Consider the following 21,345-nt stretch of genomic DNA (forward strand, 5'->3'; position numbering starts at 1 on the left):
TGAAATACTTATTGGAATTTAAGAAATTCATCCTATTGCGTTTATAGTTCATTTAGTAAAACAAAGAATTTACATATACATATGGATTTGTAATTATTCTATTCAATTGCGTTATTATTTATTTAAAGATTTTATTTATATTTTCGCGCATTAGCTCGACTCTGCAGATGAGCAAGCGGCGGCCATCAGGCGAGAATTGGATGGTCGCATGCAAAAGGTTGGAGAAATGGAAAAAAATCGAAAACTAATGCCAAAATTTGTGCTTAAGGAAATGGAATCTCTTTACATTGAGGAATTAAAATCTTCAATTAATCTTTTGATGGCAAATTTGGAGTCACTACCTGTATCTAAAGGTAACATGGATAGTAAATATGGCCTACAAAAGTTAAAGCGTTACAACCACAGGTAATACGACATCGTCGATGACTATCAAATGTGTGTATAAATTCTGACTTGTTTCAAATTTCGGTTGCTCTCTTTTTCAAAATTATTCATAGCACACCATCTTTTTTGTAAGTTTAGTTGAGAATTTGCAAACTGATCTTGTATAATTAGCTTTTGCTTTTTTTATAAAAAGAAAAATGATTTTACGTTCGCATGGATCTCTATCGAAGTTAGAGGGTGACTCTGAAGATGGTACCACTCAATTGACCAAATTGGACGTTGTTCTCACATTTCAATTAGAAGTGATTGTTATGGAGGTAAAAGGGCTCAAATCATTGGCACCTAACCGCATTGTTTACTGTACAATGGAAGTTGAAAACGGTGAAAAACTCCAAACTGATCAAGCCGAGGCTTCCAAGCCTATGTAAGTTTATATTTATTGCAATATTTTATATTATATTAATATTACTCTACGTTTCAGGTGGGACACACAAGGCGATTTTACAACCACTCATCCTTTACCAGTAGTTAAAGTAAAGTTATACACGGAAAATCCTGGAATGTTGGCCCTGGAAGACAAAGAATTAGGGAAAGTGACTATAAAACCTTCCCCGTTATCATCAAAGGTGAGAGACATTACAATAATATGTGTATATCCGAGAAAAATATTAACATATGGGTAATTTTGCTTTTAGTCACCAGAATGGCATCGTATGATAGTTTCAAAAAATGTACAAGATCAAGATGTGCGAATCAAGATAGCATGCCGATTGGACAAGCCTTTAAATATGAAGCATTGTGGGTATGTGAAAGTACACTTTACTATTCTATTAGTTAGATAAAACACTGCATCTTATTTATAACAAAAATCAAAATCAATATAAAAAAAAACGCTTTTAAATGTAAAATTAGGTTTAACATTTAATTACAAAGGGAATATTTTATTAAATTTACGGAAAATAGTAATTACCTACAAATTATTGATTTAAAATAGGAATTGTAATTTTGTTAGTAACTTAATAGAAATAAAAATATATAATTTTTTCAGGAATCTGTACGCAATTGGGAAATCCGTATGGAAAAAGTGGAAACGACGTTATTTTGTTTTAGTGCAAGTTTCGCAATACACATTTGCAATGTGCAGTTATAAGGAAAAGAAGTCTGAGCCATCCGAGATGATGCAATTGGATGGATATACGGTAGACTATATTGAAGCTGCAAGTGGTGCGTGTATAGTCATAATTGAATGAATCAGTTGTTATCATGAATCTTGTTTTTTTTTTTGTTTGTCTAATATTTTATCAGCAAATTTAATGTTTGGCATCGATTTGAACGGGGGTCGATATTTTTTCAATGCAGTACGGGAGGGTGATAGCATCGCATTCGCTTGCGATGATGAAAATGAATGCAGTCTCTGGGTAATGGCTATGTACCGGGCAACCGGGCAGTCGCATAAGCCAACACCACCTATAACACAGGATAAAAATTCGGCAATGTCCAAAATTCAAGGTGGTAAGTATAATCTTATTACGCTTTTGAAATTGAAATGTATGTATTTTATCCGGAAGTAAGATACCAAAAATAACAGTTCGACAGTCTTAATATTTATATATTGTACTACCTTAATTAGTCGGACTTTTTTATCTGTTAGAAAATGATAGTGGGTATTTCACAATCAAGCACCCTTTACTGAAGCTGACACTGATAAAATATATACACTGCCGTCATTATCTAAGGGGTAGAAATTTATCTATAATTTCTAAACCAGTTTTCAAATTTTTTTTTTCTTTAATTCTTAAATCATATTAAAATAAATTCTGAAGATGGTTTTTCAAAAAACATATTATTATTCCTTATTTCCTTATTTATTTTTTCTTCTGAAAGGTTAACAAAATCAATGTTATTTTTCGTTCATCTGAATAGGTTCTACCTAAACAAATTCAAACAAGTTAGAAAGCTACAGTCGAGTGTGCTCGACTGTGAAATACCCGCTACCCATTTTGAATAAAAGCAAAATATTGCGGTAATCTCAAAATATTAAAAAAAAAAATATGCATGTGTTCTCGATCGGGATTTGAACTCGAGCACCACAATTACTATAGTAATTATTGTATACATATATCATTAAAAAAAAATGAAAAAAGTTTGTACCCTGACCGGGCTTGCACTCTACCACCAGAGCTATCTAGGCAATGCATACAGATACATATAGTATATAGGCGACCATGTCTATACGTATACGCATTCATACAATACATACATAGCAGGCGTTTTTGCCCATACAAAATTATTTCTTTAATTACGTCCACAATTTTAACAAATATATCAAATGCTGACGAACAAAAATTATAGTTCTATCTCTCATAGTCTCTGAGATCTACATAGGTGTTCATACGGACAGACGGACATGGCTAGATCGTCTCGGCTGATCAAAAATATATATACTTTATAGAGTCGGAGCTACCTCATTCTACCTGTTACATACATTTCCTGCCGGCACAAAGTTATAATACGATCGGTAAACGAGCTATACAAATTTTGCAGTATTTGCAGCGAAATTGTTGTCCAGGTCGTTTTAATTGCCACAACTAAAGTTATTTTGCAATCAAATTGTCTATCTCCTTCATATACCATGCGGGATGGCAACCTTCATACGTTTTCCATTTTATTAGGGTCAGTTGAATATTGCGGCCATTCGATCAAGTCCACATTTTGAGCTTTAATCACCTCTTACCACCCTAGCTATATGAATAGGAGCATTCTCTTGCTGGTAAGTCCATTTAATATCGTAAAAAATGTTGGAATAATGAGGAAACGCAGTTTGTATGATAGATTTGTATATGCACGTACATACTTTAAGGGGTGGTACAAGATTATGGTATATGTGTATCGTAGAAGGCCGTCGTTTCCAAGTGGACAAACCCGCAATTCAAGAGGGAAAGAAGATAATATAAATGAATGAAGTTATTTAAGAAAGACCAGCTCCCGTAATATGTGAAAAACAAGTTTTCTCCAAAATAACAATTTCTTCCGACCTTTTTACATTGGATAAAATCTAAATTAATTTTATTTTTTTTTTCTTACTAATTTTCATTTTATATCTTATTAAGATACCAATAAAGTATCCAAACTGATTAGGAGATTTTAAAGACACAGAAAGCCCATAGTAATAAAAATGTATACTCTGCTGGTTACTGCAGTGGCGGCCGAAAGATTCACACAACTATAAAAGGTTACATACAAACTACTTGTAACATATATAATTTTTTATATAAAAACTTTAAGATGTTAGTTGAAACGGAATGTTTTTCATGTCATATATCGATTCTCCCATATACAAAATTATTTATGTCATACTAATTTTCAATTCGATGGGATTGCAAATGTATTTTCTGTACGTGTAATAGTAGTACTATGTATGACAATATATTTTTCTGCATATAATAAATATATATAATTAAGTCATAATGTTTAATTATAATTTAGATGCAGATAAAGCTCGTAAACATGGCATGGAGGATTACATAAGCGCCGATCCGTGCACATTCGATCATGCCAATTTATTTAAAACCTTGCAAAACTTAACGCTCGAATATAGATTAAACGATCCTTATGCATCTTTGGTAAGTGTTTGTATTGCTTATCCATCATACCTCTTGAAATGAACTCATTAAACTGTCATCTGCAATATATTTTTAGGGTTGGTTTAGTCCTGGACAAGTTTTTGTTTTGGACGAATATTGCGCGCGGTATGGTGTACGTGGATGCTATCGACATTTATGCTATCTTTCCGATCTTTTGGATCGCGCTGAAAAACATCATATGATTGATCCCACATTAATCCATTACTCGTTTGCATTCTGCGCGAGCCATGTCCATGGCAATAGGTAAAACTACCATTTAATTGAATTTGTATAAAAACGAGTATGCTAAAAAGCTGTTGATTTTGTAGGCCGGATGGAGTAGGCAGCATAACACAAGAGGAAAAGGAAAAGTTTTCCGAAATTAAAGAACGTTTGCGGCAATTGCTTGAATTTCAAATCACGAATTTTCGATACTGTTTTCCATTTGGACGCCCAGAAGGAGGACTTAAAGCGACACTATCATTACTTGAACGCGTTCTAATGAAAGATATTGTGACACCAGTACCACCAGAAGAAGTGCGTCAAATGATAAAAAAAAGTCTGGAAACGGCCGCACTCGTCAACTATACACGACTTTCGGCTGAAGCAAAAATCGAAGGTTACAAAATTGTTACTTATATTTTATGTTCAGTGAAGAAAAAAGAAAAATGTTTTCTCATAAAAGGTAATATGCTAGTGCATAGTATGCAGTGCATACTTATGTATGTTTGTTTGCCAGTACTGTTTGGCTACCTGCTTAAACATCAAAACAAAGTCTAAGAAATAGGACATAAGTGACTACAAATTTTCGCCACAACGAGGCAACATATCAGTATCAATAGTCGAGGCGATTTAGGCATGTCAATAGGCAAAATGATTTACCAAGCCTATCTGTATGTCTATATCAATCATATCAATAATAGATACAATTATTATTGGAAACAGATCAAATTTTTGGTTTTATTTAGATATTTGTCATGCGAACTTCCGCCCGCTCAAATTGACAGCCAGATGATCGCAGCCATATTTAGAAAACATGAAATCGCTAATGGTATATGGCAAAACTCCGCTGAAGTTGTCCGGTTTTAATTGGCACACAAGTATATTTTGTATTCTATTGTATATTTTTAATGTATACATAGTAAGTGTATCGGTATATGTATAAATTATACAATTTTATTTATTTAGTATTTTATCTGTATATTGGCGCGGACAATAGAGAGTAACAAGATTTGTCGGTAATATTTTTTTTATAAATTTATTAAATTTAGTTTAACTCAGTCTTATAAAGGCTTCGTTCTGCAGTAATGTTTAATTGTGTAATACTTAAGTTTTACGCTCTTTTTAATTTCTAGAGGATTTACGCGGAGAAATGATTGTACCGCCACCCAAGAAATTGGAGGATCTTATTCATCTCTCTGAACTTTGCGTTGATTTATTGCAGCAGAATGAGGAGCATTATGGTGAGGTAATGTTAAAAATACGTTAAAATATTTGTTAGTCAATTAAAAATATTCCCAATTAACTCAGTGAATTCAGATATATACTTTATTTTTTTTATATACTGTATCGTTAATCTCAGAGGTAAACTAGTATCCCATTTTTTTTTTTTTGTAATTTTTGTTTTATTGATATATATAATTGTATTTTTAGTTTGTTTAAGTTGGCTTATATAAATTTTAAAATAAAAATTGATTATGTGACCACAGTTGCCGAGGTTACGGTTATTAAGGTATAAAATTTTTTCTCGGGTTCAGGGTCACTATAAGCATTTAATTCATGTTTTATATATGTATATAAATATATACGTGTTAATTCTTAATATTTCTTGCGTTTGTATCACTTACATTATTACTACTTGTGTGATATTTGTATATGGACTAAGTTGTACGGTAAATGTTACATTAAATGTTGTCTTTTTCAAAATACAAATTTTCATATAAAAATGTTTGCAGTCTGATACATTTTATAGTATACATACAAATGGACAATTCATAAGCTAATATTCGGTTTATACTGTTAAATGTATTTGCAAATTTTCAATAATAATTTTAAACAGCTTCAAATGTTGTCGCTTCATACATATGTTTCTATATCATAATGCATACTTATGTATGTATGTATAAATTTAAATTTAATTTTTTCTTCTAAATTTAAACACTATTAATGATTTAAAAATGTCTATTTTATTGTTATGTCTAGATTATCCAATTTTGCTTAAATATAGAAATATGTATGTTGTGCCTAATATTATTTTCGATTTTCGAAATTTTATTTTAAAAACTTTATAAACAATGAATGAATGATATATATATCCTGTCCCTATGCAGAAATATTTGTAGCTTTTAAATTATTTGTGTTATAAATAAATACTATATACAGAAAAACAAAAAATGAATGGAGACTTAAGAAGTTGACCACAGCAAGGATTTAATATAAATTATATTTATAATATTTTATTTTATAATTATATTTATTTAAATTTTGTAAAATGGCTCGCACACAGAAAAGAGGTTCTTATCTTATATATACTAGTATGAGAAAGAAAACTGAAACTATATGCCATATAAAGATTACACAATATTAAATTTCCGATTTCAAACGCGTCACCCGCAATTTAGAAAATATAGTTATCTAATTACTACCTAGTAATGCATGCAAACTAAATATAAATACAATGATTTCCAAAAAATATAAAATATGAAACCACAAAACAGACAAAAAAATATTTTTCAGTTTTGGTACAAATGGAATGTGTTGATTTCACAACATGCTGAGATCACTATTCCAGAGGCGAGGTTATTGCGTAGCTAAATATTCTTGACTTAAATATTATTACTTATTAATAGCTCTCTATTTTATTTAATATATATATTTTTAAGTTTTATTTAATTATGATACTTGAAGAAAATCAAAATATCAGTATCTTAAGATTTAAGTTTCTCAAGATAGTTTGAAATTACATACTACAATTTATATCAGAATTAAGTTAATTAAAAAAATCCATTTTGAATTGTCTTAATATGTGAAAATACCGCTTTATGTATGGTATGTAGTACATTTGTATTTGTATACTCGATTTACATAATATAGCTGCGCAAAAATGATAAAAAGGATAAGGTTAAGACAATCAAGGAAGGCGGTGATGCTACACAAGATGATGATCGTAACGATGCTGAAATGACTGGTACTAATAATGATCTGGGATCCACAAGCATGGACCAAATTACAACATCTTCTAAAGGCTTATTGGATGCTTCTGGTGGTGTTGGTGTTAGTAATGGACCGCCCCCATTTCGATACTGTATGCCCACACATGCTGTGTACACATCGCCAGTACCAACGGCACGTACTCCACTTTTAAAACTATACTACATTTTCAATATTCTACAAAATTCAGTTCATATTTCTTGAAACAACTTAGAAAGATTATAGAAAAGGTTGTATTCTGCGCATATAAGACCAAACAAACTTAATTCCGTATATTAATATCTGCAATATTGATGTTATTATACGGATATACTCATTTAAGGAGATCTTTATATAAAATTAAATTGATAATACTAACTATATTTTTTGCAAAATTAGCAAATTATTTGTTTCAAAGTGTACAGAAGAGTCATCTTTCAAAAACAATTATTTTTGAATTTTTTCTAAATAGAAAGTTGCATAATAATTTGAAATAGCGTATAATAAACAATCTAAAAGAAAATTTACAATATCTATACATGTATCATAGATCAGTTTATCAACCAATTGTCAATTTAGTCACAAATATCAAGATAAATATAATATAAAAAAAACTGTCACCTGTTACCTCCACAATGGTAATTATTTTTAACACCAAGAGGCCAAATCAGAAGAATATAAATATTACTAATTTACACAGATTTATGATGTAGACCTTAGATCTAATTTCATGGTGAAATTGTTAGTTACATTTTATTAGACTGTTCGTAAATGTTTACTTTTAACTATATAATAGAAAAAAAAATAAAACTATTTAATGAAGCAGACGTCGATATACATAGAAATTATATTAAAAGAGAGAAGTTTGGATTAATTGTACCAAAATTGCATGTAGAAATGCTGGACGAACAGGACCAGGGCATGAGCATGTCTCAAAAGTGTAAATGTACGTGGCTTCTAAACTTTCTTTTTGCATCAATCTTACACTCTTATGTGTTTACTATGTATTTCAGTAAATGTGGTGTCATAAAATGTATGAAGAGCTAACGCCAATTCTTCAACATAAGTGTATCTTCCTCTTCTTTCTTTGTTGACACTCCGATTCTGATTTCATGTACTAATTTTTAATTAGGTGTGCTCAACATGAATATCTTTAGTAATTTCTCTCCTATGCATGTGTGGTAGGATCTTCTCTTTTGTTTCCACTTGCTTAAATAGAAATATAAATAATTATTTATAATATATGTGTATATGAAGAATTTATTTACATTGAAAAGATATAAATCGAAGTATACATATACAAAAGAAACTTATAATATGTGCATCTACGCCATGCACGACATCATCTTATTAGTACCAATTGTAAATTAATTACAATTCTATAAAATCAATTTTAGTTATTTCGTTTTTAAGTTAGATTTATCGGTGTGTTATTTGAATTATCGCAAACCTTATAAATAGTTTGAACAACCAAAAAAAAAATACCCAACCAAAAAGTCCAAATGTATGCCTTCTTTTGGAAGGCATAATTAATTAACATCAAGCGACTTACAATTCTTACCTATCCTTATAGTGGGAGGCTATACAGTATAAAATATTTAATTTCCATGTAAGTTTTTTGTATTCTTAAAAATGCGGGAATAGTATAGTCACGACGGTAGCTTTCGTATTTATTTTTATAACTATATAATAGAATCAAGAAACTAATCAAAATTACGGTTAAAATTATGTATCAGTAAAGTTGCTATTATTAATTTTAGTTATTATATAGTTTTTAAATTGAATATTATCTTATCGATAAATATTACTTGTTTCCATTGTTGTTATGTAGGCGTTTGCTTGGTTCAGCGATCTGCTTGTTGAGCACGCAGAGATATTCTGGTCACTTTTTGCTGTTGACATGGATCGCGTACTATCCGAACAGGCACCAGACACTTGGGACTCATTCCCCTTATTCCAAATCCTTAACGATTATTTACGATCTGATGGTAAGTTTTGGAGCATATAAAATGAATAATTTTGATATTTCATCACTAATCTATGTGTGCAGATAATTTGCGTAATGGGCGATTCCACCAGCATTTGCGTGAGACATTTGCACCGTTGGTTGTGCGGTATGTGGATCTCATGGAATCGTCTATAGCACAATCTATTCATAAAGGCTTTGAAAAAGAGCGTTGGGAAAGTAAAGGGTGAGTTTCATTCATTCAAATTAAAATGTACCGCATTTTCAAATGTATCAAAGCTCTCATTTAATAATATGCAATAGCGATTCTACATCAATACACCATTCAGTATTTAAAAACTTAACCAGAATAGACATATGTATGAATATCGAATCGATATTGATCGTTTTTTTTTTTTTTTGTTTTTGTAATATTCAGTTAAAATTTACTTGTAACTGTTTCTTCTAAAAATTCTCAATTTTACAATTATGTATATACATACATACAAAAATTCTTTGATAATATTCATTGGTGAAACCTGTTTTTATTTAGTTGGTAAGTTCGCAACGCTCTAATAGGTTCAATACTTTTTGATTATAACAATTAAATGCAATTTTCCTGCCTTATTTTTGATGAAGAATTCAATTCAAACATTTATACCTTAACTAATAATTTGCAAAAAAAAATATAAAAACTCAATATTTTCAGTATTCTTTATGCCCTCTTTAGACTTGACCGAAATTTTCATTTAAAATTTCGATTAAGTATAGTGTGCAGCATCATTAATGATGCGACAATAATTCTAATAATGTGGCCGAATTTTGGCAAATATTTGTTAATATTTATCGAGAATAGTGCGATATCAATAATTATCTACTAATTATTCCACTTACAAATTTGGGAGTTTTACAAAAAAAAAGTCACAAAAATAGTAAGGGCTTTATTCGCTGATTAGACTGAACTGCATCATTGAAATTTCCGTTAATTATAACCTTCCGCCCCATCATTCCATAAGCGGCTGTTTGTAAGAAAGGGTCGGCTAGAGTCGCATCATTGATAATGCAGCCATGATTCCGAAAATTTGGACGAATTTTGGCAAATATTTTGGTATACTTACCGAAAAAGTTCGATATTGACGTAAATTAGCGGATTATTCCACTTACAAATTTTGGCGCCTTGAAATTATTTTTTCTTACAAAAAAAAAACTAAATACATATGTCGAACAAAAAAAATAAATAGACAGAGGCAAATTTGTTATCAATTGATGAATAATAAATGAAACTTATATATTCCTTTACTTTTTGAATCCCATAGGTGATGCAAAACTTATTGAATTTGCTAATTTTTTTCATTTGATTTGTTTCTATTGCCTTTGTTATTCTTCTTCCTGCCTGAGTTTTTTTTTACTTTTTCACCATTGCACTTGGTCTAAATAGAGCATTAAGAAAGTGTTTAGCGAAAATCGCCAAAACCATCAAATTGTCCCTTAATGCAGGAATATTATTTTTACAGAACGACTTGCTTAATATGATGAAAAACGGAAATAAGTAGAGTCAATTAATGAATAATATATGAAATACATATAAACTTACATATATGTCGAGTAATTTATTCTTAATTTTTGAATGAATTATTTATTTATTTGGAAGTCGACGTACTAACAGCAGTACCATCAAGTGCCTCAGCGATACCAAGCACGGGGTTGTTGACGCGCGGACAAAATACAATAAATTTGCGAACAGCATAAATTAATCGAAAACTGTGATATAAATATTATAAGATATTATATTAATAGGGAAGTAAAATATGTTAGGATATATGTATAAGAAGATAAAAAACAATTAAATACTCGATAAATATGCTAATAATAAGGTTTTAAGCAGAGGAATAGATTTGCTGGAGCAAACTACGTTATTGAGATTATTATACATAATTCGTACACAAAATACGGAAAGGATTATGGCAAGCAAAGTTAGTAGTTATACGTGAAATGATAAGAGGAAGAAAATTCCTAGTGATCCGACATATTCAGGCATGCTCCGGTTTTCACTTTCGGTTTTCGTTTTCGTTTTCACTTTCACAAGATTTTTTCGAATTGCACAACGAGAAAATTTGACTTGCCGAAATGAAAAGTAAATGTCTTTTTCTATATTAAATCGGATCTTATTTGCAAAAGGAAAAAAAGTAGTAAAAGACTCATTGGTTTATTGTCGTTCTTTTAAGACCGCCAGCAGATCAATTAGGCTTGTAATTATTTTAAAAACGACTAATATCTGACCCCACCTCAAATTTGGATATCAAATCTTGCCGTCGGCAACAACAATTTTCGTTTTGGTGGGCGACCGATAAGTCCGACACCATGCGTTATCGCCTAAGCTGCCATACTTTTGATAGAATGAAAAAGCAAGTTAAAAATACTTGTATAATCAAACGGATGGCGATAAATTTGTTGAAGTTGGGTAAAATATGTTTTTTAAAAATTAATTAATTTAATTTAATTAGTTATGTGCTAAAAGTGTATAAAAAAAATTGTTGAAAACACCGGAATGAAATACATTGAAGAGGTGGCATCCCCATTTTTTGTGGGAAACAGCTGATTGCCCTTCAACTGATTTTTTTAAAGAAAGTTTCAAATCTTTCTTTGCAAAAAAGACAAAAAGCAAATATATTTCATTCAGGGGAAGCATAAATAAACAATGCAGCATAAAAATGTCCTTATGTGAGTTCAATCCACGCACGAAATTGGACATACAAAAGACATTTTTTCGCGTTGTTTACTTTTAACCAAAACACAAGTCAGCTGTTTTAGCAGTAAAAAATGAAACGTTCCGATAGCAAAACGATGACCAAAAACGTGTGAAAACCGGAGCACCTAAAAACGAAAATCTCGGTTTTGGTCCCAAAACGAAAACCGAAAGTGAAAACCGGAGCATGCCTGATAAACAAAGTAGGTAAATTAATTGCAAACTAATATGATCTGTACTTACAAAGAGCACAAAACACAGAGAGTAAGCGCGGGTCGAGCGAGAACGCCAGTGAAGGCCAACAAAAATAGCCAAATGTAGCTAGATTTCTTCAAAATAGTAAATTAAAATAGCCTTTAGTTTTAAATAACAAAACTTTTATTTTTGTACATTAAGTGTTGATTATTTTATGATACTTCTTCGTTAAGCAAATTCCTTAAAATTTGACCAAAATCTACCTCCTCGGAAGTCAAATACTTTTCCATTGTGTCAATCTGGGAAAGAGATTTATGGGGGACGTCGTACTGAAAACAGCATTTTCAGCTCGTTGTAATCCATATCTAAAAAATTGGTGACTCTATCATGCTTCTAGAAAATGAAGCCAAATCGTTAAGAGGATTGTTTCCTCCAGCGTCTTTGTACAAATTAACTTCGGTCCAAAATAATGTATTGTCTCCACTATTTACCCACTTAATGAAATGAATATTAGCATTTTAACAGGCGTGTTAAAGAATTTCAAAATATTCAATACTACTCCAAACTACACTACTCCAAACATATGTATTTTTTCCAAGATTTCAAAATTATCTTGTAGTCTGATGTAAAAAAGAAAATTAATTAATTAGAATGTAACTGCATTCATTAAACGTCCATAAATTGGGGATCCTCCAACCAAGCATCGCGAACTTTTTGTTTATACATTTTAAGAATTTTTCGTAAACGACCGCATAAGCACAAAAATCAGTGAATGTGAGATTTCCAGCGCGAAACGATATTGAGAAAATAACAAGTACCCAAAAGCTACAAAGGAGTAAATAATATTTTAGTATTTAAAGTACACAATTCGGTCCCGCTGGGCGATAAACGAGATGTGTATGTATCGATAGCCACAAACAATGTCTCTATTGATAGACCATTAAATTTTAAGGTCGACTGGTTTTTAGTTGACTTTAAATAAATAAAATCAAATATTACAAATTATTTAAAATAGCTAAAAAAAAAATAGCAAATTATTTTTGTTAAATAGCTAACATAACAGGCTCCTGCAAAATTGAGTGGTTTCCAGTTTTAGGTCATGCAAAATAGCCAAACTTGGCTAGAAAATAGCTAAGTTGGCAACACTGACTACCACGCTGTGCCTCTTTCACTCGCACTCATTGCTAACATAGACAGGGTACCAGCTTTTTGCCGACGAGACTACCTTGTATAATTGTATCATGGTCACTATTCTAAACAGCGTTGAGGGCACGAATTGTATAGAGCACAAAGCACAAGCACAGTTAGTAGGCGCGGATCGAGCGAGACGCAACTTGCGTCACGCAAGATATACGATAGCCAACAACAACACCAAGAGAGGGAGAGTTAACTATTGTAACAGCGTTGAGCGCACAAGAACAGTAATTGAAAACAAAGAGCGCGAAAACAGAAATGTTGTTTTGCAAACAAAGCTAAGTTTGACCGCACAGTTTGTTGTTATATTTTCGTAAAAAAAATAATATAATTAATACAGGTATAAACACTGCGATTTAACAATCCTTAGTTAAACGCAAGTCAGAGAGTAAATTAATGTTAAACTGATTGTAAACAAATATTACATTGTCTGCAAAATCAAGAAGTTTTAGAAGGAAGAAAAAAAACACGTCCGACAGCGACTGCGAGAGTGAGCGATACAACCATCCTTTGCCTTTGATATATGTAATTCTTCAGTCTGCCTTTTGCATCTCCTAAACAGCAACTGTTATAAGGGATAGAGCAGATTTAGTTTGTTTTAAATTTTTCCATTGTCAAGTTTGTTTTCCTATTGTTCAATGTAAAAATATTGATTTTTACTAGAAAATATCTGAAGTGGGCAGTTAAACATTATAAACTAAAAAAACATTGTATGTGTGTAACTGCAGAATAATATAAATATATATGTATGTATATATATATTGTATATCCATATATTGCGTGAACATTCGATACATATGGATTTGACTATCTTCTAATTTAAAGAAGTCCAATGTGACAGACACGTATTGAACCTATTCAAGTGATGCGAACTAATGCACTATGTTGGAGTGAATGTATGCATGACTCATTTGTTATTCGAAATTAACAATTGACACTTTAATAAAATTTAGTGAGTAGAAGAGAAACCCACCGCTCTTTAAGAAATTCTTTCGACTCATATTTTATGTCTAGAATTTTAAAATTTGTTTTTTATATTTTGCTTTAAGTACATACTACTACTATTTACGTATTTTTGTAAAAAAAAATTTAGGATAAACGCCGCTTTGAATCCAGTTGCATTAAACAATGCAGCGCAGGCGCTGAATACGGCAGCACTCAACCCGGCGGCATTGCTCAGTGGCAAGAAAGAACAAGTCAATTTCTATGTGCCGAAGCTACCTAGGGGCACAGCTAGTACAGCTGCCTCTACTAGTGATGAAATGAGGTTTTTAAATCACCTGTTACTTATAGTACATCGATGCTTTTAAAGCTCCACTCAAATATATATTCTCTTTGCATTTTGTGTTTTGCTATTTGCATTATGTATCAGCATAGTCAAAGAATATGATAGCATATCACCAATTTTTAATTGATTAATTATTTATTTTCATATACATAAGTGCTAAATTCTTACTATATTCGCAATAGAAATAGCAATTGTTTATCTTAATTTTTAAGCTTTGCATTTACGCATTATCCATAACTCATAACCTTGGATACTATATCTGTCAGTTTTCCTTGGGGATGTTTTTAAAACAAGTAAAGCATACAATTTAAGTTTTTTAAAGTTTTTAAAAGTTATTGAGTTATGAGGCCCGATTATTCTGTTTTGTACGTCGATATTACCTTATTCAAAATCTTAATCTTAATACTTAAATAAACATTCCTAATTATGAATATTATCATCACAATATGTTGTGGGATATAAAAAAAGGGGATATATTCTTATAAATAAGTATGCTATTCGCTAGGTATGTTCGTCGTCGAAATGTGACAGAAATGAAAACTAATATTAAAAGAACATCAATTAATTTTGAATAATTATTCTTGCATAATATCGGAAAATTAATTGCTTTCAAAACCTACTGTAATAGCATTTATCGTATATTATTTCAAGCATACTTGCAAAGTTAAGGTTGCAAGAAAGTTATCAGTCAATTCTTAAGATAATGGCCGCTTCAAAAAATATAATTTCCCCTTAACGGTTGTATTTGGCCTAAAAAGAATAACTAAATTTATGTGTGAGATATAATGTTATAAACAATGCAGGGCGGAGTTTCGAATTTGATTAGCCCTTTTTCTAGCTTGTTTAAGGTTAAATTTACGCAATTTAGTTTTGGTAGTATATTATTTACCTTGGTGTCGGCAGAAAATGTATGCAAGAAGGCAGAAGGGTTAAATCTAAAGCCATATGAAACACTGGATCTAAGAGACTACATATTATATAAGAGATAGACTATATGGAGATATATTTTTTTGTTATGTTTTCACGTAGATCAAGTTAGAATATATATACTCAATGGAGATCTATGGAGATTCTTCCTTCTGCCTGTTAGATACATTTCCTGGAGGCGCAAAGTTATAATACCTTATACACTGTGGGTATATTTTTGTCATAATTTTTTAAGACTTTATATGGTATAGGCGCATGTATTCGCCTGCGAAACCTATTTCCGAATTAAATACATATATTAAAAAATCGATTAGTATAGTAATATATTTAAAGCATTTGACTAGAAATATTTATAGAAAAAAAGAATGAATGTAATTAGTCATTTAATATATTATTATTTGAGATTGCCGATAAAAAATAACGTTTTGAGATCGAAATTTAAAAAAATAATAAGTAAATAAACTCTGATCCATTAAACAAATATTTTAGAGATTCATTTTGCGTACTTTTTGGGATCTCGACGCTTTGTTGGCAAATGTCAAAATATAATAATTATAAAGAATCCATTTTGATATTTTTAAATTGTTTAAATTACAACTAACGCTATTAAGGAAAAAAAATAATACAAGAAAACGAATTGAAAATAAAAAGAAGAACCGTCGATAACCTTTTCGCGAAGCTCTTAAAGTTTTTTGTGATTATTTATGAATCATAAGTAAATTGCTTTCAATAGTTGATACCATTTGTAAATTAATACCCAAACTGACGGGCATTTAATTTATATATATGTTTTATTTAAATTACTAACAACAGATGAAATCAAATTTGCATCCCCCTACATATTAACATGTAAACTTACTTGGGACTCGATTAAAAAGGTCTTTTTTAGCGTTCCTTTTGAGTAGTGCAAAATATTATTAAAATATTATTTTATTTGAAGATCATTCTTTTAACTTCATAGAAATGTAAACACTTTTATTAAAATCATTTGTAATGTTGTAAATTGGGCCTTGTTTAAATATTTACGTAGTGGCATATGCTTGCTTACAAACAATAATTAATTGATGTTTATAATACATGTATTTACATGATTTTTTTAATCAATAAAAAATGTCAGAAAACAAATATAAGTGTTTTTGCCAATCACTAGGAGACGTGTATTCAAAATCGAGATATTTATTAAATCATAGCGCACATTGAACTGTCTTAAATTGAAATTGATAATCAATTCCAAACTGTATAAAATGAAGTAGGAAGCAGAAAAATAATTTTCAATCCATTCAATAGTGGAATGCGTATGTTAACAAACAAGTTAAATGCACTACATATTGAGCACCGTGCTAATTTAAACCTGATTTAAATATTATAGAACTGTTAACTATATATATCATATAACCAAACATTAAAATATAGTTACAATTGCGATAGTAATTGTATATACATTTATTTAATTAAATAACTTTAATATTTTTCTTTGCAAAATATTTGCTGAGCATATTGCTTTAATTCGATTCTGTATTTCTTACTCTTCTTATGTTGTCCTTAGAAATGGTTGTGCTACTTCAGAAGATCTCTTCTGGAAATTGGATGCACTTCAATCATTCATCCGAGATTTGCACTGGCCAGATGCGGAGTTTCGTCAACACTTAGAACAACGATTAAAAATGATGGCCGTTGATATGATAGAACAATGCATACAGCGAACAGATTCAATGTTCCAGTCTTGGCTAAAGAAAAATGTTGCCTTTATTTCAACCGATTATATAATACCGTCAGAGATGTGCGCTATGGTAAATGTGATATTAGATGCTAAAAATCAAAGCTTTAAATTAACTACCATCGATGGTATTGATCTGGTAAGTGTAACGGAACTGAATTGTAAGTGTTTATAATCGCTCCCTACAAGTAAGAAAAAGAGAAGAATTAATTTTTACCAACAACCGAGACCATATAATTTGAAATTAGTAACAAGCGTTAAAACTTTTAATATCAGTTTTACATATTGAAGATAATATTTTCTCTAATGTAAAAAAAATTGTTTCTGCCTTTTATAATTTTTTTTTCTTTTAATTTTATGTATCTTTAACTAAGCGATAAAAATGGAACTTAAATTAAATCAATAACGAAAAATTTAAAAATGTAGTTAATGCAAATATTGTAACAACTTTGCAATAATAGGGAAAAAAAGTAAAATATTGATTTAATTTGATGTGATAAATAAATTTTATTCAATTTAATTATAGTACAAATTCCATGCGAAAATCGATGATCAAATCGACAAAGCGAATGTAGCAATGACACAAGGTCTGAGTGGCAAACTTATGTCAGTGCTAGAGTCGACTTTGTCTAAATTGGCACGATATGATGAAGGCAGTTTGATTGGCTCAATCCTTAGCTTTACAAACGTGTCGAGCTCAGGGAAGGATCTTGGACAAGGCTACGTTAATTTCTTTCGTAACAATATGGATCAAATACGTGGTAAAATTGGCGATGATCTATGGACCCTTAATTTCTTCGAACAGTGGTATGCTCAGCAAATCAATATGCTATCCAATTGGCTCTCGGATCGAATGGACCATGCGTTGCACTATGCGCAGATTACATCCATCTCACACATTATTAAGGTAACTGCGCAAAGCACATATAATCAATGTAAAATGAGGGGTAAACAAAAATAATGAAATACCTCAGGAATGGACATATTTAAGGGCGGGCTTACAATTTTATTTTGTTAACACTATGATTATGATGGAAGAGGTTTCATTTCACAGAGCAGGTAATTGAACAATTTATGCCAGGTTTCTACAACTTTGTTCAAATGGTAAATTTCACTCGTGAATTATTAATTAAAGCGGTGTTTCTAAATGAGTACCATTTTGTAAGTGTGGAGAAGCGATAATAACCATTAAACTTCTTATAAGCAAATGAATTGTACAATAGTATTCACAAAATTATAATTTCGCACAGGTAGTTGCAATGAATATTATTTTCTACTTTTGCTATTTTTCATAAACTCAATATATTGAAAATGCACTGTACTTCTTTTATATCGTTATAATTAAAATTTTTGTTTATATTATTAGAAGATTTATTCAGACTTTGAGCTGCAGGGTGTTTTGGAGGATAAACTTAACTCGAAAGCATATCAGACAGTTGCCCAACGAATGACGGCTGAGGAGGCAACTTGTGCTCTTTCAATGCCCGATGTTGCTGATGGAGATGAGTAAGTTAATTTAAAATTTTATTAATTTTGTTATCTATAGAAAGCTAACAACATTTTTTATATTTTAGAAATATTGATGATATTCATAATGGCGATGTGGAAGATGGTGTTGGCGATGAATCTGGCGGCCATGCATCGTCACGGAGCCTGCCAAAGCCAAAAATAGCAGCCGCTCAAGCAGCGGCTGTCACCAACGTAGTCGCTGGCCGTGTTGGCAATTTGCTTGGTAAAGGCATTGGTGGACTTAGCTCAAAGCTAGGAAGTGGTGGTTGGTTTTGAGACGCCAACATTCGGCACTTTCTGCATGTCTGTCTTATTTAAACCAGGCGTCCAGTCTACTATATAAAATTTGCTTTGTAGTTTTCTGAGCCAAGTCCACAGACGTCACATGATTGCTTATTTAATACCAAAATGGATAAAATATACTATAATACACGAATCAATCCCTACTTATGTACGAGTATATGTAAAAAATAGTCTTTAAAATTCATTCCAAATATTAAATTTTACACTTTAGGACTTTGAAACTAGTCAAACTTTAAGTAACTAAACCAATGTATATCTATTTCCGGAGTTTTTTTTTAATTTTGTGCTGATATAAATTAAAACATATGAAACATTATATCTTAGCCGATTATTTTAAACAAATACATAAATTTATATTCAATACTTATATGTTACATACATAACATTATTACCTCTTTAATTATTACTATAAATAATAACATTTTTATTATTATACTATAATGTGAATTGGCTTCAATGCTAATTTCTTTATCAACGCAATAGCAAATTTGAGAATATAAGTATAATACATATGAACGATATATTAAAGATATCTTCTTTACTCATACAAATGTACAATTAGTATGAGTAATACGTTAAATACAGTTAAAAAACTTTGGTATTTTATTTGAATGAGTGATAAAAGGAATATGGACGATCTACATAAGTGTTTTGTTGGCGTTTTGTCGGTTTCAAAGTAATGTTCATCAATCTCAAGCAACCAGAAATTAAGAAATTGAATTGAATCTTCTCCCAATCAATAAAAGATATCGGTTAACATTGTTACCTAGATACATAAATATTATAAATAGGGAAGGATTATCGTGATCAGTCTTCTTGAGTGTGTTAAAGACCAGGGCATGCAAAACATTTAAATAAACATAAATAGTCAAACCAAGTCATGCAAGCAGATCACAAAAACTGATTTACTTTTGTATATATGTAATGAATTTAAATTGTTTTTTGTTAAAAAAACATTCTCATTAAAAATTTCGTTAATGGGTATTTTGTGAATTTAATCTGCATCCTTTTTATGTCCATATATTAAGCAAATACATAATTAAAATTTTGTATAGTACGTTCTGTCCCCTTATAATATATATTGATAAAAATTCTGTTCATTGGCACACTGGTCAAAGTTGCTTTTTTTATAAATTGATCAACTCATAAAATTAAATATGATTGAGTATGTATGCAAATATTGAGTATACAAAATGCAGTAATTAAAGTTAAAAAAACAATAATCTTTACCAAAACAATTGCAGTGCATAAAATATTTAGTTAGTCTAAATAAAAACATATATGTATATTTACATTTATTAATTTAAAATGCATCCAATAAACTCTAAAGCTGAGCACATTGTGCCTATCTGAGTTAAATAGGGCCTTTAATAGAGAATTAGTTATGTGAATCAACCGCTATGAAGATAGCAGCCAATTGCATTTTCTTACTAAATATTGTGTGGACTTTAATACAAATGACATAAATGGAAGCGAAGCGTGGTTCAGTGTAAAATTCCACTAGTTTACCACCCTCAACCACTAAGTTACAGTTATATGGGGACTTCGATTTAAATTTGTTACAACTTTAATAAAACTTTACATACAATGTTTTCTTTGGTTTTAGTAGATTCAGAAAAAGTCCAAATAAACGCTCTAACCTTTAAGCCATGAAGCATGCCACCCGCCGATCAAAACGATTAAAAGAGTAATTGTTGAGTAAAGTTCAGAATTTTCAACAACTGTTTCCATTTTTTGTCGGCAACTGTTATTAAAAATTACATTAATAATTTAAAAAATTTTCTCTCAGTACTTTTGAAATATATTGATATAAAAGTCTTTCTTTAGTAATTTTAAATTTTGGGCGTGCAAAAAATTTGAAATAAACTTGATATGCTTGAAAACATGACAAGTGCTGTTGAAAATTATATCTCTACCTCTTATAGTCTCCGAGATCTCGGTGGTCATACAGGCGGACAAGCAAATGGACAAGGCTATATCGTCTCGACTTTTGACCCTGATCAAGAATATATACTTTATAGGGTCGGAGATGCCTACGTCTGCCTGTTACATATATATATTTTCGGGAACCACAAAGTTATAATACTCTTCTATCCTATGGGTCGCGGATATAAAAAGGCTGGACAACAAAACGACTTCGGCTAAATATATTCAGAATAGTTGCACCTTTGTTACAAATGAAGATGATGGACTATTCGAGCATAGGCGCTACACAAATTTTGCACAAATTTTTATATTTTATTATTTAACAGGTGTTCTGCTACCTTTTTGGCAGCTTGAGTTATTAAGAAAGCTTCTCGTTCCACAAAAGTATCTAATTAGTAT

General features: G+C 30.7%; 1 protein-coding gene across 16 annotated transcripts in view; it reads left to right on the top strand.

Annotated features, from left to right (window-relative positions):
* LOC117573257 (calcium-dependent secretion activator) overlaps positions 1-20,354 on the top strand; it is a 32,559-nt gene extending 12,205 nt beyond the window's left edge. For 5 of the 16 annotated variants that reach the window (XM_034256335.2, XM_034256338.2, XM_034256337.2 and 2 more), the window contains 19 exons: positions 155-405; positions 498-512; positions 578-808; positions 866-1,010; positions 1,080-1,186; positions 1,433-1,608; positions 1,690-1,896; positions 3,871-4,007; positions 4,084-4,271; positions 4,337-4,692; positions 5,363-5,475; positions 7,101-7,352; positions 9,028-9,184; positions 9,247-9,388; positions 14,370-14,543; positions 17,038-17,347; positions 17,735-18,115; positions 18,575-18,714; positions 18,783-20,354. In XM_034256335.2, coding sequence (XP_034112226.1) covers positions 155-405; positions 498-512; positions 578-808; positions 866-1,010; positions 1,080-1,186; positions 1,433-1,608; positions 1,690-1,896; positions 3,871-4,007; positions 4,084-4,271; positions 4,337-4,692; positions 5,363-5,475; positions 7,101-7,352; positions 9,028-9,184; positions 9,247-9,388; positions 14,370-14,543; positions 17,038-17,347; positions 17,735-18,115; positions 18,575-18,714; positions 18,783-18,993 — 3,693 coding nt within the window. In that variant the 3' untranslated portion in view covers positions 18,994-20,354. Of the gene's footprint in view, positions 1-154; positions 406-497; positions 513-577; positions 809-865; positions 1,011-1,079; positions 1,187-1,432; positions 1,609-1,689; positions 1,897-3,663; positions 3,779-3,870; positions 4,008-4,083; positions 4,272-4,336; positions 4,693-5,362; positions 5,476-7,100; positions 7,353-9,027; positions 9,185-9,246; positions 9,389-14,369; positions 14,544-17,037; positions 17,348-17,734; positions 18,116-18,574; positions 18,715-18,782 lie in introns of those variants that run through there. The other 11 variants (XM_052006216.1, XM_052006215.1, XM_052006218.1 and 8 more) reach the window with 11 other exon arrangements.
* Positions 20,355-21,345: the final 991 nt, after the last annotated feature.

The sequence above is a fragment of the Drosophila albomicans genome, chromosome 4 (assembly GCF_009650485.2).
Source record: "Drosophila albomicans strain 15112-1751.03 chromosome 4, ASM965048v2, whole genome shotgun sequence".
In the NCBI taxonomy this organism is placed as follows: Eukaryota; Metazoa; Arthropoda; class Insecta; order Diptera; family Drosophilidae; genus Drosophila; species Drosophila albomicans.